The following is a 26,466-nucleotide window of genomic DNA, read 5'->3' as shown; positions in this document are numbered from 1 at the left end:
TGCATTTTGAAAGGATTTCCAAATTTGTTTGTATTGTTTCACATATTAAACTCCCCACTCTACTTTCTCTAAAGGATGCCTAATACACAACCTGCTAATCAAAGTGATTTTTCATGACAGATTTCCAAGTGGCCCTTGACATCCACCCACAAGACCTGCTGGCCACTTCCAGGGTTACACAGGTCTGCAGCAGGGAGACATCTGATGTGGGACACCCCAACTGTAATGTCAAGGCCTGTGTTAGGTGAGATGTCAGCCTGGATGGTGGGGAGGTCCCTCTGGCCTTGCTAACTGATCCATGCCAAGGTGACGTATTTGCTCTTGCAAATGTAGCCACAGATTTTTATTGCAATGGAAGTTTAAATTGTGCATAAATGAATAGTTCTGAAGTACCTCAAACAAGTCAGAAAGAGTCACGTTTGCCACTGCCAAATGTTTTTCTAAGAACTTCCTCTCCAGTTGCTTCCAGTGTCTGCTGGCATACAGCAGTAAAAACATTATCTCTAGCTGTAAGCAACGCTCACTTTGCATTAGGAATGGAAAACCAAATACCACCCCACACCCCAAAATTTACATTTACAAGAATCTCGTCAGTACTGCTGTTACACTTCTGTGTGCCCATGTGTCTACAGAGCATGGAAGACTGAAGTAACAATGTTAATGACGTTTGCTGCCAGATTCCCAGAAGGGTGGTATTGGAAAATATGGTGAAGAAAATTATATGGCACTCATGCTTCAGCACAATATGCTGTTAATCTGCTGGCATCAGAAACACTGTGAAAGAAGAAGTTTGAACCTAATAATAGTAATAATCTGCCACTTGTAATGACCCCATGACCCAGCAGCACCTAAATGTGTGTTTCCATCAACCCACATCCTATCTCAGAGCCCTGGACATCAGGAGCTGGGTGACACTAGTACCATCACCCCAACCCTCCCATACAGGCAGGGGAGGCAGGTGGGTGCCTTCAGGGGTGCTGAGTTCACTCACTTCCACAGACTGCACAGGGAATTCAGTGGTGTGAGCCACCCTCCCTCCTCTCGCCAGGTGCTGGGGCACCAGCCCTGGCAGAGGAAAGTGCCTTGGTGTCCCCTTGAGACACTGTGGACCTGCTCCTTGCTGGGAAGAGGAGGAGCGGAGCCTTTGCCATGTGACTCTATCATGCTTGGTTTTCTGGGAAAGAAGCAGAAGGAGTGTCTGGGGGATCTCAGCAGGTGCCTCAAAATGGGACAACAGGAACAGCACTGCGCAGCCTTGTTTGCTCCCACTCTCTCCCCACCTGCCATGATCTCCTGAAAGCCAACGAGGCACCTTGGTCCTCAGCAGCAACACTGAAGAAAATGATCTTTGGCCTCATGGCCCTGGTGGGCAAATTTGGAAGAGGAGTAATTCACAGGAGGACACAGTAATCATCACTAACACCAACAATCTGCCAACAGTTATAAACATTGTAGAGTCTAAACCATAACTTTGGTCTCTGCGTTTGGCATACGGCATCTGGGTGGATCAAATGCCAAGTAGAGGGACCGATTCATCTCCATCCTTCTCGGTTACTCTTGGAACACAGGTTTTAACAACTGTGTGTCGTGGGTTAGGTCACTCCGGCAATCAAACCCTACACAGTCACTCACTCCCCCACTCCCAGGGATGAGGGAGAGAATCAAAGAAGAAAAAGGAAAGAGACCCATGGGTTGAGATAAGAACAATTTACTACTACCACTACCAATACATATATATGTACGGATATGTACAAGGATAAATATATACAAACGAGTGATGTACGGTGTAATTGCTCACCACCCCTTGACCGAGGCCTATCTCGTCCCAAAGCTGCAATCCCGAAACAGATAAATCCCGATACCGCAATCCCGGATGAACAGGAGAGGCCCCGAGAGAGATAGAAAACACTCTGAGAGTCCGAAAGTGAGAGTCCCAGAAGGGCAAAAAGCCCTTCTTTCCGGCTGACCCTCACTTTTATACTGGGCATGACGCTGCATGATATGGAATACTAATTGGCCAGTTTGGCCCTCAATCTTAAATCCAAGTACAAATTGTAAGGACAGTTGTGGACCCCTTGTGCCGGCTATGCTCCCCCCTTATCCTGTTGTGCTCCTGCACACTGGCAAGAACATGGCAGCTGAAAAGTCCTTGAGACCTCGGTGCCAACTACAAACATCAGTGCGCTATCAACATTCTTCTCAGAGCAAGCCTCTGAGTAAAACCAAAACACAGAGCTCTTCTAGCTGCTAAAAAAGAAGAGCTAACTCTGTCCCAGCTAAAACCAGGACACTGTGCAAGCCCAGTCTCACACCGTAGCGTGATGTCTGAAGCAACTGAACATCCCCCTTCTCGGCAGTTTTTTTAGAGAACAGGAGCCCAGCACCGATTTCCCCAGCAGGAGAACGTCAAAGGAGGACGTCAGAGGCACCGCTGTGTGTTTTTAACAGTCGAAGCAACACTTCCAGACGCAGACGTACAGGAGCTATTTGAAATGATGCCCTCAGAGAGTAAGTGTTATACTCAGGTTTACTTAACATGTTTTAGAGGAAATCAAATCCTGGCTTTATGGACCTAACAAATGCATGGCAATGATGGTACTCATGATTTTCTCCACCTAAGCTGGTCCATACTACATGAAGCACATACGTGGCATTCTTCTTCCTACTTAAAGTTCATTATAAACGCTTTATGCGTTGGAAAATGCTCTGAGCGCACCTATCAGATTTTCAATCAAAACAGCTTGGTGTCTGGTAGGGGCTGCAGAACTGGTCGATTTATTTAATAAAACTTTATGTACAAAGCAGCAGTATCCATGAACTTAATGGTCAGAATATAGAGTCTACAGGGGCAATTTTTATTACAATTTATAGCAAGATTACCCATACTCCACAGTTTTCAGATTTTATTGAGATTTTATGGGACTATATGGCTAGAGCAGTTAACTACACCCAGCACAGCTATGGTTCACAGAGAATGGGAATTGGCACCGAATGCACAGTGTAACTAATCTACCAGAGAATATTAATTGCTATGATCCAATCAAAGGTAATATTTAAAATCATTTCACCAAATAATTTGTCAGAAACCTGTAAAAGAATAGCCGTGTGGAGAAACGTAGAGGTGAGAGTGATTGCATGGATATAATATATGCACATATTTAAGCATCTCTGTCATTGGGTTGTATACATAAACATACAACACCATTTTTTTAAGCAAAGGCCTTTTCTCTTTCTAAGCTATTTGAATGCCATGAGACCTCATCTACACAAAAAATAAACTACCAAGACTACTGAGATTTATATCTCAGTGAGCTTCCAATACACAAATACTCCATCACCAAAAGTAAACAGGGAAAATAATAAGGGCAGAATACATTTAATACTAAATAAAATATTGCAAAGCCACTACAAAACGGTAGCAGATTGCAACTTATATACTACAACAGTCTAGAGATATTTTAGACACCAAGAAGTTTCCAGCAGGTTGGTCCAAGGCACAATAAAACCCAAGGCATGGATAAATAAATGAGAAATTTTATGCATGTGTTTCCACTGGATCCAAATTTGTGGGATAAAAGCAACTAAATCAAAGCTCAGGCCTGGTGAGAGTACAGAGCTGAAAGACCAGAGGCATTCTTGGCATGGAAGACAAGGAATTAACAGCTTCCAAAAGGTGCAGGCACTTAGGATATATCAAAATGGGCTTCTGCATCTTCCTTGCGCTGGGCTTCACAAATAAAGTTGGAATACACATCTACCCCATCCCATTCCTCAAACCTGCTTCTAGCTAAAAACATTCATGATGCTAAATCTACTGTTGATAAATCTTAGAAGAGCATGTGCTTCTATAGCGGAAAAAACCTGAGCATGTCACTAGTGAGTCACGAGAAAACATGACTTTTCTGAAGATTTAAGCAGAAGACTGTCTGTGGGACTCCCTACAGTCAACCCAAACTACTTTGTCTTCGAGCAACCTCCTTCTCAGTTTCAAATACCACAGCATACTTGTAACCTGTGTTTTAACTCCCTGTTCTGGCACGAATTACTATTTACTCTAGTTCTTAAATATACGCACCATCTCCAGCAACACAGGTCCCACCCTGAACGCAAGCCTCCCCTCTGCCTGCTTCTCTTCCTGGCTAACCATTGCCAACCTGCTGCTTCTTTCCAAGAACCACTAATATTTCTTCCAGACGAACCAAGCAAACAGGGGGAGAGAGATTCAGCGTGTTGGGGGGCAGGAGAGTGGAGGTGGACAGGCTGGAATACGTACAGCCACAAAAGATTTTTGTGCGTAACAACAAAAAAATTACAGCTAAAGTAGAAACACTCCGCCTCGATGCAACTCAAATCCAAAATAACCATCTACTAAAACGGAGAAAGGATAATCACTTCACATGAAATAAAAAAGGCAACGCTACTGGTTTTAATTAAGAGTCTCTTCCATAGCATAATTTATACAAACAGACCATATAATCTGACCTTTAAACATATGGAGCAGTTCACCAAATTTCTAACTCTGTACTACAAATTCTGGAATAAACTTTACAGTAGGCAGAAATAACAGGCTGTACTTAAAAAAAAAAAGGGCAGTGGATTACGTAATCTAGTGTTATTACCTGTCTTGAGTCACAGAAAAATCTGTAGCAAAAGGCACTTCATCTACTACTTATTAATGTATCCACAGTGAGGAATACAGCATGTGTCAACTGTGAAAAGACACAATCTATGTATTTCTGCAAGGTCTATACACAGACACAGTAACATAAAAATAGTCCACACCAATGTCATTACGGATGTTTACGCACATGGGAAGGAGATGAAGTTCAGTTGGCAAATTTAAATTTATAATGTCCCAACTGCTGAATTTTGCAAGTGGTTGTGTGTACTGAAAACTTTAAAACCCTTAAGAGTAAGAATCCAAAAACTCGAACCCCAAACCCCAGAAATATCAAAGTTGCACAGGTCCTCAGTGCACCATCATCAGGAGGGAGTTTCAAAAAGGCCCTTCAATGAATGGAGTAATTCTTCCAAACTACAGAAAACAATTTTTAAGGATATTATCTTTGGCAAAATCTGCTGCTAGAGGGACATCATTTGCCAGTAGTACTCATGGATATATTCTGAAAGCAAAGCAGTGGAAAAACTCACGCTAATGGGACCAGAGTTTGTAGGGAAACAGGTTGCTGCCATGGCAGCCCCTTTCACTCCTGTATGTCCCAGCCTCTCCTTGTTCCCCTTCACTCTGCAAGCTCAACATGAGCCGGCAATGTGCGCCTGCAGCCCAGAAAGCCAACTGCATCCAAAGAAGTGTGGCCAGCAGGCCAAGAGAGGTGATTCTGCCCCTGAACTCCACTCTGGTGACATCCCACCTGGAGTACTGCATCCAGCTCTGCAGTCCTCAGGACAGGAAAGACATGGAGCTGTTGGAGAGAGTCCAGAGGAGGAACACAAAAATGATCAGAATGTTGGAATGTCTCTCCTATGAAGACAGGCTGAGACAGCTGGGCTTGTTCAGCCTGGAGAAGAGAAAGCTCCAGGGAGACCTTCTAGCAGCCTTCCAGTACTTAATGGGACCTACAAAAAAGCTGGAGAGGGACTTTTTACAAGGGTGTGTAGTGATAGGACAAGAGGCAATGGCTTTAAACTGAAAGAGAGCAGATTTAGATTATATCTAAGGAAGAAAGTTTTCACAATGAGGGTGGTGAAACACTGGCACAGGTTGCCCAGAGAAGTTGTGGATGCTCCGTCCCTGGAAGTGTTCAAGAACAGGTTGGATGAGGCTTTGAGGAACCTGGTGTAGTAGAAGGTGTCCCTGCCTGTGGCAGGGGGATTGGAACTAGATGATCTTTAAGGTCCCTTCCAACCCAAACCATTCTACGATCTCCTTTCTACCCTCATTTTGCTTCTTCCTCTTTCCTTTGTCTCCAACCCTTTCCCCTGTCTCCAACCCTTTCCCACTTCCCTTCCTGAAAATGTTCACATATATGCAGCCATCTTGCCACCTCTCCTTTTCTACCTCCTTCTCTTCCATCCTGCCCCTCTCCCCACTGCCCAGTACCTTCCAACCTCCTCCTTGCTTCTTCCCAGCCACAATTTTTTTTTTGCTTTATCCTTTAAGGGGACTCATACTCTTCTCAGATCTCCAAACTTGGCTTGGTTTCCACAAGTGCTTAGTAAAGACATAAAAAAAGCACAATAGTTCAAACCAAACTTGAGGTTCATGGCACAAAACCACAGAGGTTCTAGAATTTTTCACCAAAAAAAGCTGGAATAAATTTTTCAGCCTGGAAAATGCTAAATTTTTTTCTCTATGCTCAGCCTCAGGAAGTGGAATAGTTTTTTCTTGAAACTTTCCTCAAAAAGAAGGGCAAAAAGATAAAAAAAAATAGCCTGAGGTAGATGTGGCATGGAAAATATTAGCCTAGATGGTTAACACAGACCGACTTTGAGCAACTGAAGGCAGGGTTTTAATGGAAACCATCAGGTAACCTTATCCACAGGTGCTACCTGTTGTGCCTCTAATTACTCCTCTTAGCAATCCTTACCATTGCTGAACAGGGAGAAAAAAAAGTGAGGAAAGAGCTTTTCATGGGATTTTAATGCTCTGTAATACTTTAACGTATAATAATGTCTAGTGATCACCACCTACGCCACACAGAAAAAAGTCTCCAAGTGCTTTTTAAGGTTTTGGATGACAAGACAACAGCAGTGATGCCACTGAAGGAAGTGAACTTAATCTCTTTGTCACACTGTAGGGGGTGGCTGAGGGTGCAGCCCAGACCTGCGCTGCCCACAGGGACTTGTGCCTGGCTCCCGTCCTTTCCATGCCCCGACAGTGCTAACACATTACTATGCTTTGTGCCTAGGAAATAACGTATGGATTAGGTTGCAGGGGGCAACTTGCACAGCTTGGCTGGCAGTGTGGGGGCACCACACGGAGACCTCTGCTTTGGAGGTCTCCTTGGAGTGCCTCCTCCTCAGCAGTTGATGTTAGGAGGGAAAGGTCCACGGTCAACACGGGAGTCTGTAACTCTGTGCGTGTGTGCACACATATGTGAGTGTTGTGGGATTACGGAACAGTGTCAGACATTTGTAGGAATTTAGTAAGATTTCGTAAATGGCTAGTGTTGTATTAACAATTCTGCACATACCGTCCCCTGATTACCTTCTAATTATGTGTTAATAAATTCCTAAAAATGCTTCGATTCTGGTTTTGATTCACACTAGGTGAACTGAGAGGGTTTTATCCTGCAAAAAGCATCCATCTGACAGAAGGGTGCTTTTGTGGCATGATACCCTCAGCTCCCGTTGCTCCCCTTGGTGTGTAGCACGTGGCACGGGACCTGACAAGATGCTGCCAGCAGCCCTTATATATAAGAGTTAATTCTCTGCAAACTCCTCTGGTTTTCAATGCTACAGAAAGGGTTTGATTTAATGGAAAACTCTGCAAGTAAAAAACAGGAGAGGAGGCAGGACATGAAGCAGGAATGAGCAGTACATTGGGAGGCAGAAAAGGAGATCTGAGACTGTCCTGAAGGAGGGTGCAATGGAGAATGCCAGGATGAATGATGCCATGGAGAAGGATGCACAGTGGCAGAGGAGGAGATGACAGTACAGGTCAGGAATATTAACAGATAAGGAGGGAGAGAAGAAGCAGAGCTGCTGAAACTGGCACTCAAAGAACAGTCAGCAAGATGGGATGGACTAGAAAAAAGGGAAAAATGGAAAAAGAGGGGGAAACAGAAGAGGAGGTAGTGATTTCTTGTGTTGGAGGGAAGACAGGATTCAAACAGAACATGAAGTATTTGCTTGAACTGCCCAGAAAAACAGCTGCCAGGAGGACAGTTTTGTTTGTGAGAGAGGAAGGAGGACTGTATTGTAGCTGGGAAGCATCAGGGGAAGCAAAAAGCCACCCCAGCAAAATGTCTGGAGGCATGATTAGAGGGATGGTGGTGGCCTGAGAGGGTTTTGTATTAAAATTAAAAATGACATGGTTCTAGTCAAACATGGAAGGAAGAAGAAAATTCAGCACGAGGAAAATAAAACTGGGAATAACAAGGAAACAACCTTTCTCTGTATCCTGTTTCTTGCATTTTTCCCCTTAAGTACCTGCTTGTAGAAAAACAGGAGAGGTCTGAACTTCAGTCTAATGTAATTTTCATTAATTTTAGCATTGAAAGTATCTCTGCTCAGAAACGTACGCAAGTCTCATTCAAGTGAAAAGGCCTTGGATACAGGCTAATGTAAAATACCTTGTATACAGCTAAGGTTCTTCCCGATCACACTCCTGGATCACCAACGTGGTCCCTGATTTATCCCCAAAGCAGCAACAACACAAAAGATTCTGGGACAAATGCTGCCGATGCTATCTGTGGACTGACTTTGTTTCAGCAAGTGTATTTTTTTGTTTCTGAAAATGATCAACATTCGTGTAAAAGTTGAAAGTAGTGACTCTAGACGATTCTGAAACTGCAGTTCTCCTCCAGCTGGTAGAGGATTAGCAACCAATTCAACCTGACAGCAATGTCCTGTTGGCATCTGCGTGCGTTTATTTCTTGTTTTCAGCATGAAAGCTGACCACTGAAGGGAAGTTAGTCTATGCACATATGAAATTTATTTAATCAGTTAATTTATGCAACATCATTGCATTATTTTACTTATATTGTTTTACATTCAAGAAAGAAAAAACCACTCCAGCGAAAGCTGACAAAAGACGACTACCTAGAGTGGACTCTCATCCGTTATTCTTCTACTGTATTTATTCAAATTAATCCGAATATTTATATCAAAAGAATTAGTGATAGCAAAATGGGCACAACTGATGAGAAAAAAATAAATTAAAGAACGCTTAATCCTTTCTTTTTCTTTAGCTGTACATTAATAAGTGCTGCAAGGCTGGTTAATGATCTCTGCCAATAATTGCACAAAGGCGATCTTGTCAGGGCAGCTCAGGAGGCCTGGAGCTCGTAGGCTGAAACCCCTATGGCGCATTAAACTCTGGAATTTTGTTGATGAAATTGGGGTAGCGAAGTTCCAGTTTTACAAGATCAGGAGGTGCTTCCTATAGAGGAAACTACTACCAGAGCCAACTAGCACCTCTGAAAAGAAAACAAATGGGAAAATTCTGGATGAGCTCAAGGTCAGGTGCAGCTTAAAGCTCCAAAACCAAAATACAGACTAAAACTTCCTTTCCCTCCACCCCCCGCCCCCCCCCCCCCCCCCCCCCCCCCCGACAACGTGGTGAAAAGTTCTGCTTTCATTCATCATTTCTTGACATAATGGCACAAAGTCCTAAAATTACATCACTGTATGAAGTGCAATAAAACTTCTTAAACCATCATTTGGAGGTTTAAAACAAAACCCAGAGCAGCTATGAGCTCGTTTTCTACATACAAGCCTATTGAGAGGGCACAGTCCACACCGAGAACTGAGAGAAGAAGAGGAGGACCAAAGATTTATGAACAACAGGATGCTACTAAACATCAGAATGACCCATCATTGTAGTCCTGTACAACAATACACAGTCACCAGTATATCAAAAACAGACATAAGAGTTGAAGAAAAAAGGTCTTTTAGTTGTAGAGGCCCGTTCATTATGCAATTAGGTACATAAGAGATGTTATAAGATGTATTACTAAATGCCCTGCAGTCTCATAAACCCAAAAGTAAGGTTATCTGTCAGTACCCTCCCTTTCCGCCTCAAGCAATACCTCATTTCAGGGAGAATTAGCCGTATTTTATTCACTCACATGCGATGAACCTTGAAATGAGTCCCTCTCATTCCTTTCCTCATGTTCCCATCTCTGTCACTAATGCCTTCTTTATAAAGCTATGCTTTTCTAAGTATCTGGGCATATCTGTTCTCTCTTTTCTTCCTCCACCCATCATGTCACCATCTCTAACAAGTTTTTGCTCCCTCAGCAACTGTTACGTTCTCATTGCTTCCTGCTCTCCAGCTCCCCTTTCTGTGTTCTTTGGACACCTCTCCAAGAGTGTATCTGTCCTGGCATGTGCTTTCTTCCTCCCTTCACACCTCCATGCGCCCCTCAGGTCCTGTGTCTGCAAAACTCATTCCCAACATATACACTCCATGTGGCTTCCTTCCATTCTGCTGTTTAATCTGGAGGAAGAAACCTAATTCAAAGTATGGCATTGCCACTCCTTGAGCTTAATAAAACCTACCTTTCTGCATCCGCTACCGCTTTTTGGTCCAAAAGCCTTCCCTTCACATGTTCCTACAGCCCAACAATTGCTTTCTCTTTGTACAGAAATGATCTCTCTGACATTCCTTCTCTTGCCAAAGCTGTATCACCTGGTGAGTTTTCCATGTTCATCTATGATGTTTTTAAGTCATTATTCCATTGTCCTATTTCTTCAGCTTTTGCGGAGGATTTATTCCTCTCAGGACAAAACTTGCCACAAGTTGTTTGAGCATCTAACACCACTGCTGACCTCAATCTTTATAAAAATATTTATTTCTTTTAAAGAACATCTGGAGTAAGATTTTTAAAGGTTCCTCCCAACTGTGTAATTTAAATGTCTTTTCAGCAACAACCTTGTAAGTTAGTAAACTAACAGCTTTACAACGTTGTTACGTTTTTCTCATATAAGAGCAGTTTTAGAGATGCCAGAGATGCATAAAAGTGGTTCCACCTTACCTTTGACATGGCTTCTCCCATCCTCCAACAGTGGTACTACTATAGTGTTGTTCATATTCCCAGGTGATCTCACAGCTGTATAGACAACAGGTACCGACTGTACCACCACGGGGATACGGTGCACGTGACTCATTTTGTTGGACTGCAAGTTCATGGGGCTTGAAGGTGGTACTGGATGAATAATGTGCAAAAACTGCTGGCCTCCAACACCAGATGCAGAGGCCACAAGAGGACCCGGCGTTAATACTGACGGTACAGATGCTGCTGAGGATACCGATGTTATTACTGTGGGTGATGAAGCTGGTCGACTAGAAGAAGAAGAAGTAGAAGTAGAGGAAGGGGAGGAGGCTGATGCTGTCATGGAAACTGGTGAAGATGAAGCTGCTGTAGGGGACGACCTGGCTTTGTTTATTGACAAGTCCACTGGTTCAGTCTGTGTTTGGAAATGGTCTGTAGATAATGAATCCTCCACGGGGTCTGCCTTCATGTTGTTTAGTAACAAGGGTACAGCTTCCATATCTGGGTAGTTGTGGACGTTTGGAGACTGCTGAGGAAGGATAAAGGGACATAGTTACAATATGTGGCCAAAGATGACTTGCACACCCAATTGCTAACACACATCACACAACTTGGTAACGAAAACCATAGGATTTGTTTCCTTTCCTTTTATGAGCTCATAATTTTAAAGGACAAATTCAAGCTAGAAAGCACAGATGTGTTCATGTTTTTTAATAGAACATTAAAAAAAAGGTCTACTCCCACTTCTTAGAAGGTGGCAGGATTAACTGTACAAAATCACCTTGTTTCTTTGCACTATGCAAGGTCATCAGTCACAAAAGTTTTACTATCTCCACAGGTAGCCACAATTTAAATTCACAGGACATTTCTTCCCAACATCTAACTTTAAGCTACAGCGTTACTCTTGTGTCATCTCCAATGGACATAAAGAAAAACTGGTCACCACCAGTTTTCAAACAACTTTCTGCATGCTTGAAGACTGTAATTTTCCCCTACTTGTCTACCTCCTTCTAGACTAGGCAGACCTTGCTGCTGCTGTCTGTCGTAAGTCACCTTTAAAAGAACAAGTCTTAGCACTCTTGCTTGCTCTTTGCAGCAATCTCTGCAGTTTTGTCCACAACGCTTTTCAGAAGGTGGTGCCTTACACTAAACACAGTCCTTCAGTTTAATGTTTGACTTTTTGCATTCTGCATGGTCACTGACAACGAACTCACAGGTCAATACAGAGGCCCATGTTTGTACAGTTGTCCTGTTACAGAGAGCAATGGCTACAGCGACGTGTTATTCTGAATTGGCACATCAGATAGCCTTTCCCATTGTTACAATTTTAACTTTTTTTTTTTATTTTTCCATACTAATTAAGAACAATTTTCCCGACTTCGCAAAATAATTTGATGCTTTAGGCCAACTCTTTCAAAGCTGGTTGGTCTCAATTTATTCTAGACTGGTGCCACCTGCTATTTTTATAGTTTTATTCCTTATTTCCATCATCAAAGAGGTGAATGGAATTTATGAATAATGCTGGGCCAGAGATAGATCCCTAGAGAAGCTCATTTGATATATCTTTCCTTTTTGACAGTACATCATCAGTAACTACTCTTTAAAAATGTTTTTTCAAGTAATTTTCAATAGGCAGAGCAAGGAAGGAAATGCCCATCGATAACCTGGTAGTAAGACAAAGAATAGCTCTCAGCACCTCAGCGAAGTACCTCCATGGCACTGTGCTGCAGCAGAGCTTCTCTACAGGCACGCACACACACCTTGTTATGTGCTGTAGTACAGAAAATCAACCTCGATAAAAAAACATCTCCCAAATTACTTCAAACCTCACTTAACCCAAAGCAATCATTCCATATACAGATCTAACAAGCATCCTTTTCATGTTACCTAAGCAGCTCTAAACACATTCTCTCGATCTCTAGATTATAGTATTTACTAACTATCTAAAAATATTAATTCACAAATATTTAAGTCACAAATGTTTGAGTTCGTCTACTCTGAATAAGCTAACAATCAAGCAAGCTATGAATTCACTTTGGGATTTTTACAATCAACTATGTTAAATATTTTCATGGAGAACCCTCCTGGTTTCAAGTTAGAGCCAAATTTCATCACAGAATGGAGTTGTACTGCAAAAGGAAAACAGAAACACTAATAATAAAAATTGTGATAATAATAGCCTAAGTAGATGTTATCCCTTGCATGCTGAAAGATGAAATGTTCTAGTAGATCCCATCTATTCAGCTGATTTGGACTGGCTCTTGCATCTGACACTTCCCTCCATTTGAAAGCAAGAGTGTCTCTGGAACAGTGAGTCTCTTCCTCTATTCATACACAAATCAACTTAAAACAAAGGGACTCCAATTCATCCGGCTCCTGGACCCTGCTGTTCTGCTGTAATACAAATAACAAAAGCAAAAAAATCCCTTTATAAAGACAATGGGAAGTTCTCCTGCTAAAAAAGAACACAGAAGCCACTTCTCAAAGCCCATAACCAGCTACCAGTTATGAAATTTCTTTTTCAAGAAGGCAAAATCACCTGTAATTGCCCAGTGATGATTCTGGGTAACTTCCCCTGAAACACTTTATCCAGGCTATTTTCAGGAATGAGATTCTGCATTAGGCATACTGTATGTGCCATGACAAAGACAAAGCCATAAACATACATGGCACAAGTAGTTAATTTGTCAAATCTTGGCAAGTCTTACATATGCAACAGGACAACAGACTGGTTCTGCTGAAATAACAGATCAGTGGTAGACTGAAGGCAAGGCGGAGGGGGACACCGTGCACAGGGTAAACCCAAATCTTTCTAAGGCCAAAGGCAACATCTTCTGTCTTAAATGTGTGAGAGAAGGGGGATAAATGGGATTAAATTAAGAACAAGGCAGATGAGGAATCCCCTTGTGCACACAGCTGGGCAAGGGGCATCTAGAAGCAGTATGAATCGCCAGCTCCATCCACAGGGCGGATAAACGTGCCACAGAGGAAGCCCTGCGTGTTGGCATACTTCCAGGCTTCCCCTGGGTGCCAGAGGCAGATTTCAGGTTGACTCAATGCTGCCTGCCTCAGCAGCACAGCTTGTTACTCTATCAGGTGAAAGATAGATTACTCATTGTTGTCCTCCGTTGGTCTTCAGGGGAAACATCCTGGCACCCTGAAGTGCTCTGAGGGCACAGAGGACTTGATGTACCCAGTATATACACATCAGACTGGCCACACTGCTCCCATGAGTCTTCTGACTTCTGGGACTCTTCCGACACAGGACACAAGGGATCCACATGGACCTTGAAAGCAGTCCATCACTAAACTAAGGGCAGTCTGCCCTGAAGTCCCACCTGCCCTTGCAGTGAGCACCATCAAGTCCCTTACAGGAATAGTAAGGAAGAACCTCAAACCCTTATGTATCTGATGCTGCACAAAGTACTTTTTTCATAGAGAGAGCCAATCGTCTTTGAGACAAAGCGCAGGTCATTTATCAACATAGACTTACAGATTTTTATAGGTGGTGCTAAGAACAGGCCTCTGTTTTACTATAGTAATTACAACTAGTCTTTTGGGAATAAAAAAAAAGAAAGAAAAAAGTATCATGTAAGTGCAGTCTATCATACAAATCACCTTTTCTTTTAACAGCTCTTCTGCATTTACTTTTGTGATGCACATTCCTAACATTTCATCTGCCTTTTGGTAGGTACCCTCTTCTTGTCCTGCGCTGCTGGATGGACCACACAGTCTCCATGTACTATGGTAACATAGTTGATATCATTATTTCAGTCTTCAGTAGGGAAACTAAACTCTAAACCTTTACAATCCCTTCGATGACCTCCTTTCCCTGCCAAAACTCTAAGACCAAGAGTGCCCTTTCTTTGGTAAATTCAGGCTGTGACTTATGACAGCCGACGTTACAAAAGACAGTAGGATCCTTATCAAAACAGGTTTGTGCATCTTGTACTTAAGATAAAAATTGTAAACAAGTGTTATATTTTGTTCTAGTCGTAGAGAACAAAGAGATTTACCCCAACTCACACTCTCCTACAGTGATCTATGAGTGGCACAGATGTTTCTCCCAGATCTCAGATTTTATCTGAGCTGCCAGAGCTCTATTTAAACTGCACTTCAATCAAAACTTTGAACACGAAATTAACATTTTTTTCAGAAATGGATGGTATAAGCAACCCCCTTCCTAATGACGATAACTATTCCAGAATTTGGAACTAGGTGACAAAGAGTAGGAACAAAGCCAAAATGGATGGCTGAATTCTCAGCACACTATTTCTTAGCATCTCCCCAGAACATTATTAACAGAGAATTAACTGTTCATTTCCCCAGACAATGACTGTTGCTGTTAGCTTTATTTAACAGAACCACATCTTTTCTAATTGAGAAGATCCCAACACTATGGCAGGGATATTCAGAGGTATACCTTCAGCCAGTCTGTCAGCTCATAAAGTCAATTGGACGAAAAACAAATGGCTGTGTGGTTTTTTCTTTTGTCTCTCTATTCCTGACTTTCCATTCTCATCTAGTGAACTGGGCTTCTTATGGTGGTGTGGGCTCAGCTGATTGCTAGTTTGGGTGTCTGAAACAGGTTTCTCCTGTCTGTCTCCAAAAACTATCTGCGTTTGTTTTGCAAACTTCACTTTGGTTTTAGGGGTCTAAACTCTGTTGAGAGTTTGGCAGCTTCCAGAGCGTTTGGTGGGTTAGAAAGGGTTCAGCCTGAGGTCCCTGTAACCCAGTGGTCTGCCTTGGATGCCAGCCCAGACCATGGGAACACAATATGAGGGGGTACAGCTCCACGCAGCTTCCCCTCATCTCACCGCTTCTGCCTGCTGCTACAAAGGAGAGGGACAGCTTCAGCCCTGCCTCCAGCTGGGACTTGGAGGCAAATCTCAAGGATGCCTCTCTCTGCAACACCGCCGTCACATCCTTATGCCTTTCACCATCCACTCAAATCCAGGCTGAATCAGAACTGGAAGGCAGGTGAGGATGGCTCTCCTGCTAGAAAAGGCTTTTTAATAAAGCTGCAGCCTCTCCTAGTCAGTGCTTTTTGCGCCTGCCCTTTAAAGCTGTACACCAGTATTCTCCGCAGCGCTTCGTTTCATTAGCTTGCCATTAATAAATGCCGCCAGGAACAAAACACGTGATGTCCCTATTCACAAAGCTTTCTTTGGCTGTGTAAAAAAGCATTCCTTGCTGCCCGTTTCCCTGACCGCTAAGGAAAAACAACCAGCCAGCCACACAACCGGCCACAACACCCTGAGTGAAGCCTGGTGAAATCGTGGCTGATAACGTGTTATCTCCTGGATGACCACCCTTTCATGCACAGTTCTACTTCATCTTCTCCCTGCTCCCTGAACTCCACCTCCTCTTCACAGAATCATAGAATGATTAACTTGCTTTGGGGTAAATTTTGCAACAGCCCCTTTCCACTCTCTTACTCTACTCATGGCAATCTTCTCAGTGCACCAACACTGTCTCCCATCCATAACCAAGTCATCCAGAGGCTCATAGTTTCCACACAGCTGAGGTTAAAAACAGTGAAAAAGCAAAGATTATTTTGTTTTCAGCAACTCATCCTGATGTCTTGCAGTTCATCAGCTTCACAGGGTACTAAGCTTCAGTGAATGTTTATGCCTTTGTGGAGTTTTATTGCTCCCGCGCAACAGAGTTTACAGACCTCCAACAATCAGTTGTCAGCTTTTAAAATGTTCTTCCTTTCTGGCAGCAATCTCCCAAGGTCAAACAATTTGTAAGAAGGCATAGCAAAAAAGCTGTCCTTGATGACGGAAACTGAACAGACTAAATTTAGCATTTATAAAATAAGCTGGCTTTGAGGACAGGAAGTTAAAAAATAAATTGCTTAAACGTTTAACTCTTCAGTCAAATCACACAAACCCCTTTCTTGGTTGTCATCGTGCTGCCCCACCTCATTCTGCTCTGGCAGGAGAAATTTCAGGCAGGATGATTTTGTTTTCTCAGAGTTAAAAGACAGCGAGATGAGAAAAATCGCACTCCTTTTGAAAAGCTACCCACAATTTTAACTGTGTTGTTTCCACTGCCGTACCAAAATGCCGAGGCTCGGCGCTGCAGACATGGAGTCTTCTGGGCAGCTAGTGCAGAACTGCACCCAGCTACCACAGCTTCCAGCCCTGATCACCATGCTTGGAGGGTGAAATCTAAATAACCAGGAATATTCTTCAAGTTACAGATTTTCTAACACTTCACAGTAAAAGAAACACGCTAGGTTCGAAATGACAAAAAGCACTTGCAGAAGTAATTTGCTTCGGCACAGCACATGGATGTGCTTACAACTCTAATGCCATTAGACAGGTGTGCAGGTGGACTGAGTTGAGGACACGGTGTGTTCATCTTTGCTATACAATTTGGTTTTTATAATTAAACCGGAATATTGTCCTAATCTGTCCTGTAGATAAGGGTAGAAAGCTCATCCTCGCGAAATTGCAATTCTGCAGGTGCTTGCCATGAAGCATATCTGCCTGTATGGAGTTTTGTCCTGTCACGCCCCGACTAGGCACTTGCAGAATAGGAAAGGCTGGCACACAGCTAGCTTGGGGAAGTAGTGGTTTGGGCACTTCAAAGAGCCCTGTAAGTTACAGCTCAAGTACCCTGCACTTTACTCAGTCTTTTTTGGTTTATCTTGCTAATCTAGCAGTGAACTCTCTTTGAAATTAGGGGAAGATATGGTTTTGGAAACACCTTCCCGTCATGAGAAACTACATTCACAACACTCACATGCTTCCGTCTGAAAATGTCCACTTCAACGAAAGCAACAAAATACTCTAACAAAAGGGAGAAGTAATAAAATCTGGGAAAAAAAAGTGAACTAAACAAACTCTAGTTGGAACACTCTGCTATCCCCCTGAAAGGATGACACGTGCAAGACTCAACCATGCTCGCTTTGAGACGCGACTATCGTTATTAATGGGTACACGAGGGGTACACCACCACAGTGGTGACAGACAGCTGCACAAAATCAGAAGGGCGAACACGTAGACAGCTGAGAGCTAAAACTGAGCAAAATACTTAACATTTTGTTTCCAAATGCAAAAGCACCAAGCGAACAGGCGCTTGTGCCCTTCTGCCCGAGGCTGCTGCTGCAGGCGTTCCCAGGCTGCCACAACCGCTCAGCCTGGATGCGTTGGACAAACGCAAGAGGTCACGCTGAAGAAGAGAGCAAAATGCAGGGCAGCTTTCTCTCTCTTTTTTTTTTTTTTTTTTTTTCCCCTGGAATCAGGAATTTAAAAGTAGCTTACTATTAGCGTTCAAGAAATGGTTGCTCGGGGTCAGGGTTACATTTGCGTTCCAAGGAAGAAGGGAGATCCCCAAGAGATGGCACTCCCAAGTAAGGCTGAGTCAGACTCCGTTACAACAACTCCCATTTAAGCTTTTCAAAAAAGCACCAGTTGGCACCCAGAAAGACAGAGGGCAGAGTCCAGGAATTATTAATAAAAAGACGTTCAATGAAAATGCATTTGAACAAATTGGAATCGATTCAACAGGAGAGACTGAGAGACACTCACTTTAAAGTACTCGTGATTCACCTCCTAATGTATTATTATCTCTGCATAACACTTGGATGTTTGATTTTAAAGTGGATGTTTCTAACCCTCGAGGCCTAAAAATAAAATTTCTATTCTCTTTGTGAGTCTGAAGAGGCAAAAGAAACTCAGCACATGCTATGAGGTGCAGGTGGCCTTTGTTAGCAGAGTGTTGCTAAATGCATAGAACCTACAGAAGATGCCCCAAAATAAAACAGAATTAACTAAGAGCTGGTGAGAACAAATTCAAACAAACCATTCATACCCAGACAGCAAAAATTCAAGCTTCAAGGCTGTAAAAATTATCTTTTAATGTTTCCTGAACACTCACACTATGGTGTTATTCCACAACTACTTCACAATAAAAAAGTACCACGGGCTGCAACCTTTAGTAATAGCTCAAACTAGGACTGGGGAAACGTGCTTCAAAATGAAAAGAAGATCCCTATGCAAACAACATTAATTTTTAAACATAGGTTTAACAATGAACACAAACACATCTAGTGTGAAATGACTTATTTTTTAAATAATACATTTGCAAAGGCAGAGTAAGCATTAAGGTTACTTGGCATTTAACTCTCCTGTATCAAAACTCAAGAGTTTCTCAAAGGAGTTCTCCAATGACACTGAAGAAAATGTGATTACAGACTTCTACTAAGTAGAAGCCCAATAAACTAATCAGCCCCTGTACTATCTAGTATATTAAATGTAAAAATGATACATTTCTAAAACATGAGGCCAAATTCTCAGTATCTCAAACTCTACGTGGGCCTCCTGTGATTTTCTTTTTTTTGAAAAGCACCAAAACCTAACACCTCAATCCCTAAATCATTAACACATTCAGAAAACAAGCTGTTCAGCATAGATGTATTCTATATATTTGAGTAGTGTTACTAGAATGCTTCATCAAAGGAAGAATCTGTTGAAAGAAACTAACTTATGCCAATCACTATGTCACAGCTCTTCAAGAGAAATGAGCCTAACAAAAATGTGGAACAACAATATTATAAGACTTCGCTTGAAATATTACTTGCTTAAGCATATAAAGAATACTGATAATATATTGTATTTCTTGTACTAATCTATTTCAGATATGAGAAAAATTTATGAACAAATGGCAGATACCTAAATAATTTTTAAAGAGGAGGTAGAATACTATGAAAAAATATCATATTGCCCCCAATTCAGAATTATTTTTGGGATTTAAAAAAAAACTTAGTTTATAAAATCTCAGACAACAAGAATTTCACACACTTACTTAGAAGCTCTCCTCGAGAGTTTTTCCTCTATGTTTTTGGGTTAACTCTTCCCCTTTTTCATTTCACTCCAGTATTTATTTTCTCTAGTCCAATTTTAAATCAGAATCTTTCTATTTAGTTTACTCAAAAACTTGAACTAATAAATTTGAGTCCTTGATGTTTACATTAGCAAATTAATACAAAAAATAGTACTAGACATACAATGGGATTTTTAAATGAATTTTGTCCATCTAGACTAGTTACTTAGCCTGATGTTGAATACATCAGGAACTTTCCGCAAGAACCTACCAAACAGGTTTGCTGACAGAGAGGTTCACCAAATTAGCAAAGCTTAGTGAAAGTAATTTTTGAAAAAAGTACTCAGCAACATTTACATCTCTAGCTGAAAATATTCTAATTATATTCTAAGTTTTATTTTTATCTAACATGGAAACATTCAATGTTTCCACACAAATCAACTTGCACTGAAGAACAATGAAAGCCTGAAGAATAATTCGCAGCCAACAATTTGCTGAAGATCTACAAGTTAAAATTTTGATGCAAAGATTTGATTAAGATCTTCCTACTCTGCGCATCATCACAGAATATTCATAAAAGTATTAGCAAAAAAGGACTATGACAAATAATGAACAAAACTACTATTTATACCCTTTAACTGCCTGCAAGCTGTTGCCCAGCTCCAGGCAAAACTCAGCCATGTCTCCACCAGCCTTGGAGCTCAGCACTCCTGAACTGATCTTGTACTTCCAAGTCATTCCCCCTTGGGCAAGCAGTGCCAGATACCGCAGGAGGGCTCTAAGCACCCAGTAAACACAGCTGACGTGAAAAAGACATAAAAGACTGGGCAGTTAATTCTTTTAAATTATTCCTCATTACTCAGTCTTGCTTGCATGTCCTCTGAAGTATGAAGATACCCATGAACTACTTCAAATATTCTATAGTTATCTGATAAATACATCAGGAGTGGTGGTGGTGGAGGTTCCATGCCTGAAACTCACGTTATCCACACGCTACAAATGAGCTTCTGTCCATCTCTTTCTACTTATCTTTGTTCATCTTAATTTCCACCAGAAGGACTCGCGTTCCTAAATGAACCTCCTCCTTCTATGTACTGTCCTTCAGGCTGAAGTTTAAGATCATTTTGCTCTTCTGACCTCTCAATTGAGATTGCATCTCAATTTCGACACACTTATTTACTAAAATAAATACACTATGTGGAACAAACTATAGTTAGATCTGACTGAAATTAAGCGTTTCAGTGGCTTGGGTGGAAGAAAAAAAAAGTTCACTTTAGAGGGAAATGTTTAAATGAGTTTTTACTAGAATTAGCACTTTGCTGCGTCTGTTCCTCAAACCGACTTTCAGGACCACCTACCCCAGAACTGGCTGCTGGTCCTCATAAAACAAACATGCCTAGTACCATTCGCTGGCACTCAGGGTCCATGGCCAAAACCTCCCATCCTCCAAGTGTGGGTGGCTCTACCCCAGGCTCGTTAAACTGGGTACAACGAGTTTGCCTCTAACCCCTCTGGAACTCCTCCTCCTGTTTCCCACTGCCGCCCTTCCTCTGGGACTGGGCAGCACTGAGGAGGGCACCAGCTGACCTCAAAGAAGGAAAAAGAGCCAAGTTTGGGAGGAGAAGGATAATGCTGGCTGGAAAAAAAGCCCTAGAGAGGCAGACAAAATGCAGAGATTGAGTCTGGCACTGTCTGAAAGAGGAAACTGATAGCAAGTCCTGCCTGGGAAGGCTACGATACCATCAGCAAAGAGATCGAGGCTCCAAGGGGTCAGTCAAGGCAAGCCTGCAAATTAACGAAATTAGGCATTTAAAATCCTAAGCAATCTGTTAGGGTCACCTAATGTCACCTCAGATGCAACTGGGAGGACTGTGAGATGACGATGAGGATGGGAAAGAAAATGGTGCCCATACCCCTGGGCACGGAGTTGGCTGGGAAGGCCACAGGGCTTGGCTGGATGCGAGGAAGACTGTCCCATCCCAGAGGAGAGGAGACAGGTCAAGCTTGGAGTAACCAGATAAAAGAGTTTGTGCCAAGTAAAGCAAAACACCCAGCTAGCACCTGGCACGGGACCCAAAGCCGCTGAGGTTCACCATTCCTCTGCTGTCAGCAGATATCCCTGAAACTCGCTGGTGAAACATCTCGTCCTTCCCCAACACCCGTCCACAAAAATGAAGACAAGAAATGCGTATTGCAGTAATTGTCCATACAAGGTCAGATCAAAGCTAGTGCAGACAGTCCTCGTCCCAACACTGCCCAAAGGCAGATTGCTTCATCTTTCAGGCATACTAATGTTCTTTTCACACAGTTTTTGAGAAGGGAGGATCAGGATGGCTATTTTTGACTTTTTCCCCAAAAAGTGAATGTGCTTTTATAAACTATGAATATGTGTATTTAGAAAATTAGTTTCAAAGCCTCTGGAATGGATTTTGATTCAACTCACTGACCTGGTATGTCACAGTACTTACTGTTACAGAAGGAAAGACCAAGAGCAAAAACCTAACCCTCTTTTCTGAGTCTAATTACAGATTCTGAGTTTAATTAAAGTTAAAGGCTAAACAAGATAGGATATGGATTATGAGATGGACAACTTATTGACACCACGCACGGACCAGTAGAGAAACACTCAGGCAGAGACCATTTAGCGCAACGCTCTGGGGCTGACTGTGAAGAGCTCCTTGTTTCAGTTCTTATCCTAAGGTGATAATAACTAGTTACTGATAATTGCAAACTGATTAGTCTTCAGAAATCTCTTTTAGATAGCAATAATAGAGACGACTCCCACTTTACAGAAGAGAAAATGTAGGGGGAGAATCTCAAGAGTTCTTCCAGTACTACAATATCAAAGTTTAGAGTTACAACATTAGCGCTAAAACATTGCAATACTCCATAAAAATTACATGCATTCTAATCATGAAGAACCTATTTATATTATTTTGTTCTTTCTGATTTTTAAGAGTATTGAACATAAATAGCATAGAACAAAATCTATCATTATTCACAATAACTTTCATGCTCTAAAGCAAAGCCTGCAGTGTGTATCTACAATAACTCTCATTATTTGAAACTATCACATCTGAAATCTAAGACAACTGTATACATATTCTTATTTCTTTATACCTTTAATCTTAAAAACAATATATTAGCAACTGAACTAAAATGAACTCAAACTGATGATTTTTTTAATAGTTAACAATATCACAGTGATTTTTATTACACAGCAGAAGAAACCAGGTATTTACTTGTTTTTTTCAGAACGGAGTAATTAACAGAACAGAAACTAGTACATTCACCACGTTATTAGTTATGGATGACATCACTCCAAGTTTGTTCCAGAGGACTAATTGTTTTTAAACAGAGAAAACATCAGTTTTCAAGAAGGTGTTCATAACAGCAGCTTAATAACTTTTCATTTCCTAAGCTTATAACAACTTTGGAATATATGACAAGTCTCTAAAATTAAATTCTGTTAGAGACAAAATTGTTGTTTTTTGACAACAAGTAATACATATAAAATACCAGATTAGACACCTGAAGCAAAACTGTAGGTAAAAAAATTCTCAAGTCCCCTTAAGAGTTACATATTTTAATTTAATGAAAACTTCTTATATGCTCCCCATGGTGACAGGGGCAACACGGCACAAACTATTTCTTCTGCTTGTCCAGATAAAAAGTGTAAGAAATGGAAAAGGAGAAAAGAACCCTTTTATTTTGGTCCACTAATTATTTTTCAACAGAATTAAAAGTTTTATTTCATTTACAAGTTCTTTAGAAGTTTCTGTTTAATAAAAAAAAGAGGGGGAGGAGGGGGAGATAAACGTTAAAATAAACCATCATTAATGATTCACATTGACCCATTTAATATTTAGGTAGTCAGGGAACATACATTAGTTATTTTCTGATCTTTTTGTTGTTTCTTTACTGATTACAACAAGCTAGTGAATTTGAAATCAATTCCCAAAAGTTTTTGGTTGACCTAAATACCCTTTCTCTGGCTCCTCCTCACCTCTTTCCTTTGTTAACAAAACAACACTCTATACAAAGTTTACCCTTGGCTCTTTCACAAAGCCAAATGATTTGGGCTCAATTCGGATGCCCAGGCATATCAGACCTCTTGGTGAAGGGAAGACGGCACGGAGATGGGGGCCAGGCTCCAGCATCCTCCCAGGGAGGTGCTGGCAGTGGCTGGGGTACACCATGTGGAGGGCACAGGTGACAATGCTGACAGCCATGCGATTTGCTACCTACGCAAAACCCAGCCAAAGATGCACACAAGGACGTCCTGCAAGCATGGCAGGCAGAAGAAAAAAGTTCATGCTTTGCTTCATGCTGGTAAAAAGGTTCTGTAACACTTTATTTCGTATTTGATAAAGAAATAAACACACTGTCGGCCGCGCGATGTCGTGTAACACCACAACAGTGATGCTAGGGTAAGCACTGCCACACATACCCACGTTAGATGCAACGGGACACGATACCTGGTACCGGCTACGGAGCTGATGTTTTGCCATGTCATTGAAATCACTCCCCGTATCTGAACCAAAATTACTGTTATGGTCAAAGAAAAAGGGTCCTCAACTCCACGTCTCCATCGACTGAGAATTTATCGTTGCATTTTACATGCATACATAGACACATGGATTCGCGCTACTCAGCAGCCAAAGCTTACCTGAAAGATCCAAAGCTACCGAGCGTTTCTAGAAGGCTTACAATTCAAGGAGCACCACTGTTTAGGATGTAAGAGTTGATCCCTGCACATGTGCTGGCTTTGCTGCTCTGACTCAGACTCAACTTACATGCAAAACCTATGTGCCAATCTACTTCGGGAGGGGTGCCTGAGGTAACTTGAAAAGAAGTAGAAATTAAATCGTTCTATTTTCCCACTAACCATTGTTACCATGCACAACCATATGAAGATGAGCACACCAAATACCTCTCTGAATAGGCATACTCAAGTTTCTGCTTCTCCTGAGACATAGACACTATTACTCTTGTCGACACATGGGTCTTATGTTCAAGATATTTTACAGCACTAATTAGTACTGACAACTCTCTATATACTACAAATTAAACAGGAGAATTCACACTTAGATGTAGGGCTCTTTTTCCCACTGAATTAAAAAGAGTATTTCTAGCTTTAATACATAGATAATTGCATGTTACAGCCATGAAAATCTAACACGGGAAAACTAAAAGCTGTGAAGTGCAGCTGTTTCATAAAGGGCTTGGAGTCTCACAAGTTTGCTTCAATAATTCAAGGCTTTTACACTCAAGCAATACAGAAGACAGTTTCTGACACAGAGCAACACCTGAGCAGATAGGACCATGCTGCAACCTGGGCCAGAGTCACAGTGTAATTGCTCTGATTAGCTCAGGTACTCCCTTCTGAACGTCAGTATACTCATCAGTTTTGCTCCATTTCACCTCTAACACCCTTCACAACTACACATGAATGTATCACAGGACAGTTTGGGTTGGAAAGGACCATCAAAGATCATCTAGTTCCAACCCCCCTGCCATGGGCAGGGACACCTTCCACTAGATCAGGTTGCACAAAGCCCTGTCCAACCTGACCTTGAATACTTCCAGAACTGGAGTCCTCTTCTACAGCCCCAAAGTCTCTCCTGAAAATTAAGAAGGTGAATTTGGGAGACCTGAGTCCTACACTGACCCGTGTTTCACATTTTATAGGAAAATAATGACTATTCCTCAATGAGGAGACATTGAGGAGAGAGTCTCAAGTTCCGGTCCCATGTTATTTTAGATAATCACTGGATGAAATCAGTGAAGGGTATTTTGTAAGCAACCTGTGAGATTGTGTGAGCCCACTTTCCTCTAGCACAGCTGTCAGCAACCTCTGGCTTGTGTGCCAAAGGTGGCATGTGGGTAGATAGAGAATAGCACACAGCAGGAATTTGATGTTAAAGTCATCTGTCTCTCACAAAATCAAGATGTCATGAATTACTTGTTTGGTAATACACGTCCAGTTAAGAGAAAAATCCTGTTAAGAGCAATGCTGTTGAGAATCTGCCTAGCAAGTAAACTACAATCAAAATATTCTTTCTCTCTCTCATCCTGTAAATCTTAAAACTTGTAAACAGATCAGTTTGAAAAGGATGCATCAGAAGGACCCCATCTCAGAACAGCCTCATAACTGCACCTCGTAAACCATAAAAAGCCTCATAAATAGACCTCTCCTTGCAAGTGCAGGAGATGGATTTGAATTTCTTCAGGCACCAGTGCAAAGTGAACCCAGGTCTTCCACGTCATTAGTGGTTAAATAACCACTTACGGTTAATAAGGGAATTATTCAGGGAATTTAAAGCAGAGTCTGAGTCAGAGCAGTAAATGATGTTAAACATCTCAACCACTCGGTCAGACATCCTCAACAGGAGATCTATAGATCACCTCTCTTCCTAGTCCTGATTGGATGCACAGATCACTGAGTTGCTCTGCCTTTTAAAAGGACCACATAGATAAAACCAAGATTTTAGGCTCTAAGAAATGTAATATATTATTTTTTTGAAAAAAAGAAAATATAAGAAGATTACATTCAATTTTTTCTGGTCAAACAGAAGATTCAAAGACTTCAATTTTGAATTCTGGCACCAAAATCCCTATTGATGTTCCACTTCAGGAACAGATCAGGCTAAATGCTCATTTATTTTGCTGTGCAGAGATTCGGTAAAAAAGGAAAGTCGGATTCACACTTGCGTATGACTTGTGTCCGAGCGACTAGCTGACATGGACATCATTTAACATGACAACAGTGCTGTGAAAAGACTGTTTATAATCCCATTACAAGATCTTAATAGAATGACTCACGGTTAATATAAACCCAGGTGGTCTTCACAGACAGATGAGGTACTTCATCATATTACATGGTAACAAGAACTTTGATATACAAGGGCCTATTCCTCAAGTGCACTAAGCATTTCTGAGGAATCTGTTT

The 26,466-nt window shown here is 41.7% G+C and overlaps 1 protein-coding gene across 1 annotated transcript in view; it reads right to left on the bottom strand.

Moving 5' to 3' along the window:
• Positions 1-26,466, bottom strand: part of KLF12 (KLF transcription factor 12) — a 150,554-nt gene that overhangs the window by 83,014 nt on the left and 41,074 nt on the right. The window contains exon 3 of the mRNA XM_086616074.1: positions 10,662-11,208. Within this exon, the coding sequence (XP_086472200.1) occupies positions 10,662-11,208 (547 nt within the window). The remainder of the gene's footprint in view (positions 1-10,661; positions 11,209-26,466) is intronic.

The sequence above is a fragment of the Tauraco erythrolophus genome, chromosome 1 (genome assembly GCF_009769465.1).
Source record: "Tauraco erythrolophus isolate bTauEry1 chromosome 1, bTauEry1.pri, whole genome shotgun sequence".
NCBI lineage: Eukaryota > Metazoa > Chordata > Aves > Musophagiformes > Musophagidae > Tauraco > Tauraco erythrolophus.
Note: the sequence above shows the minus strand (reverse complement) of the source record. Positions and strands in the feature narration are given on the sequence as shown.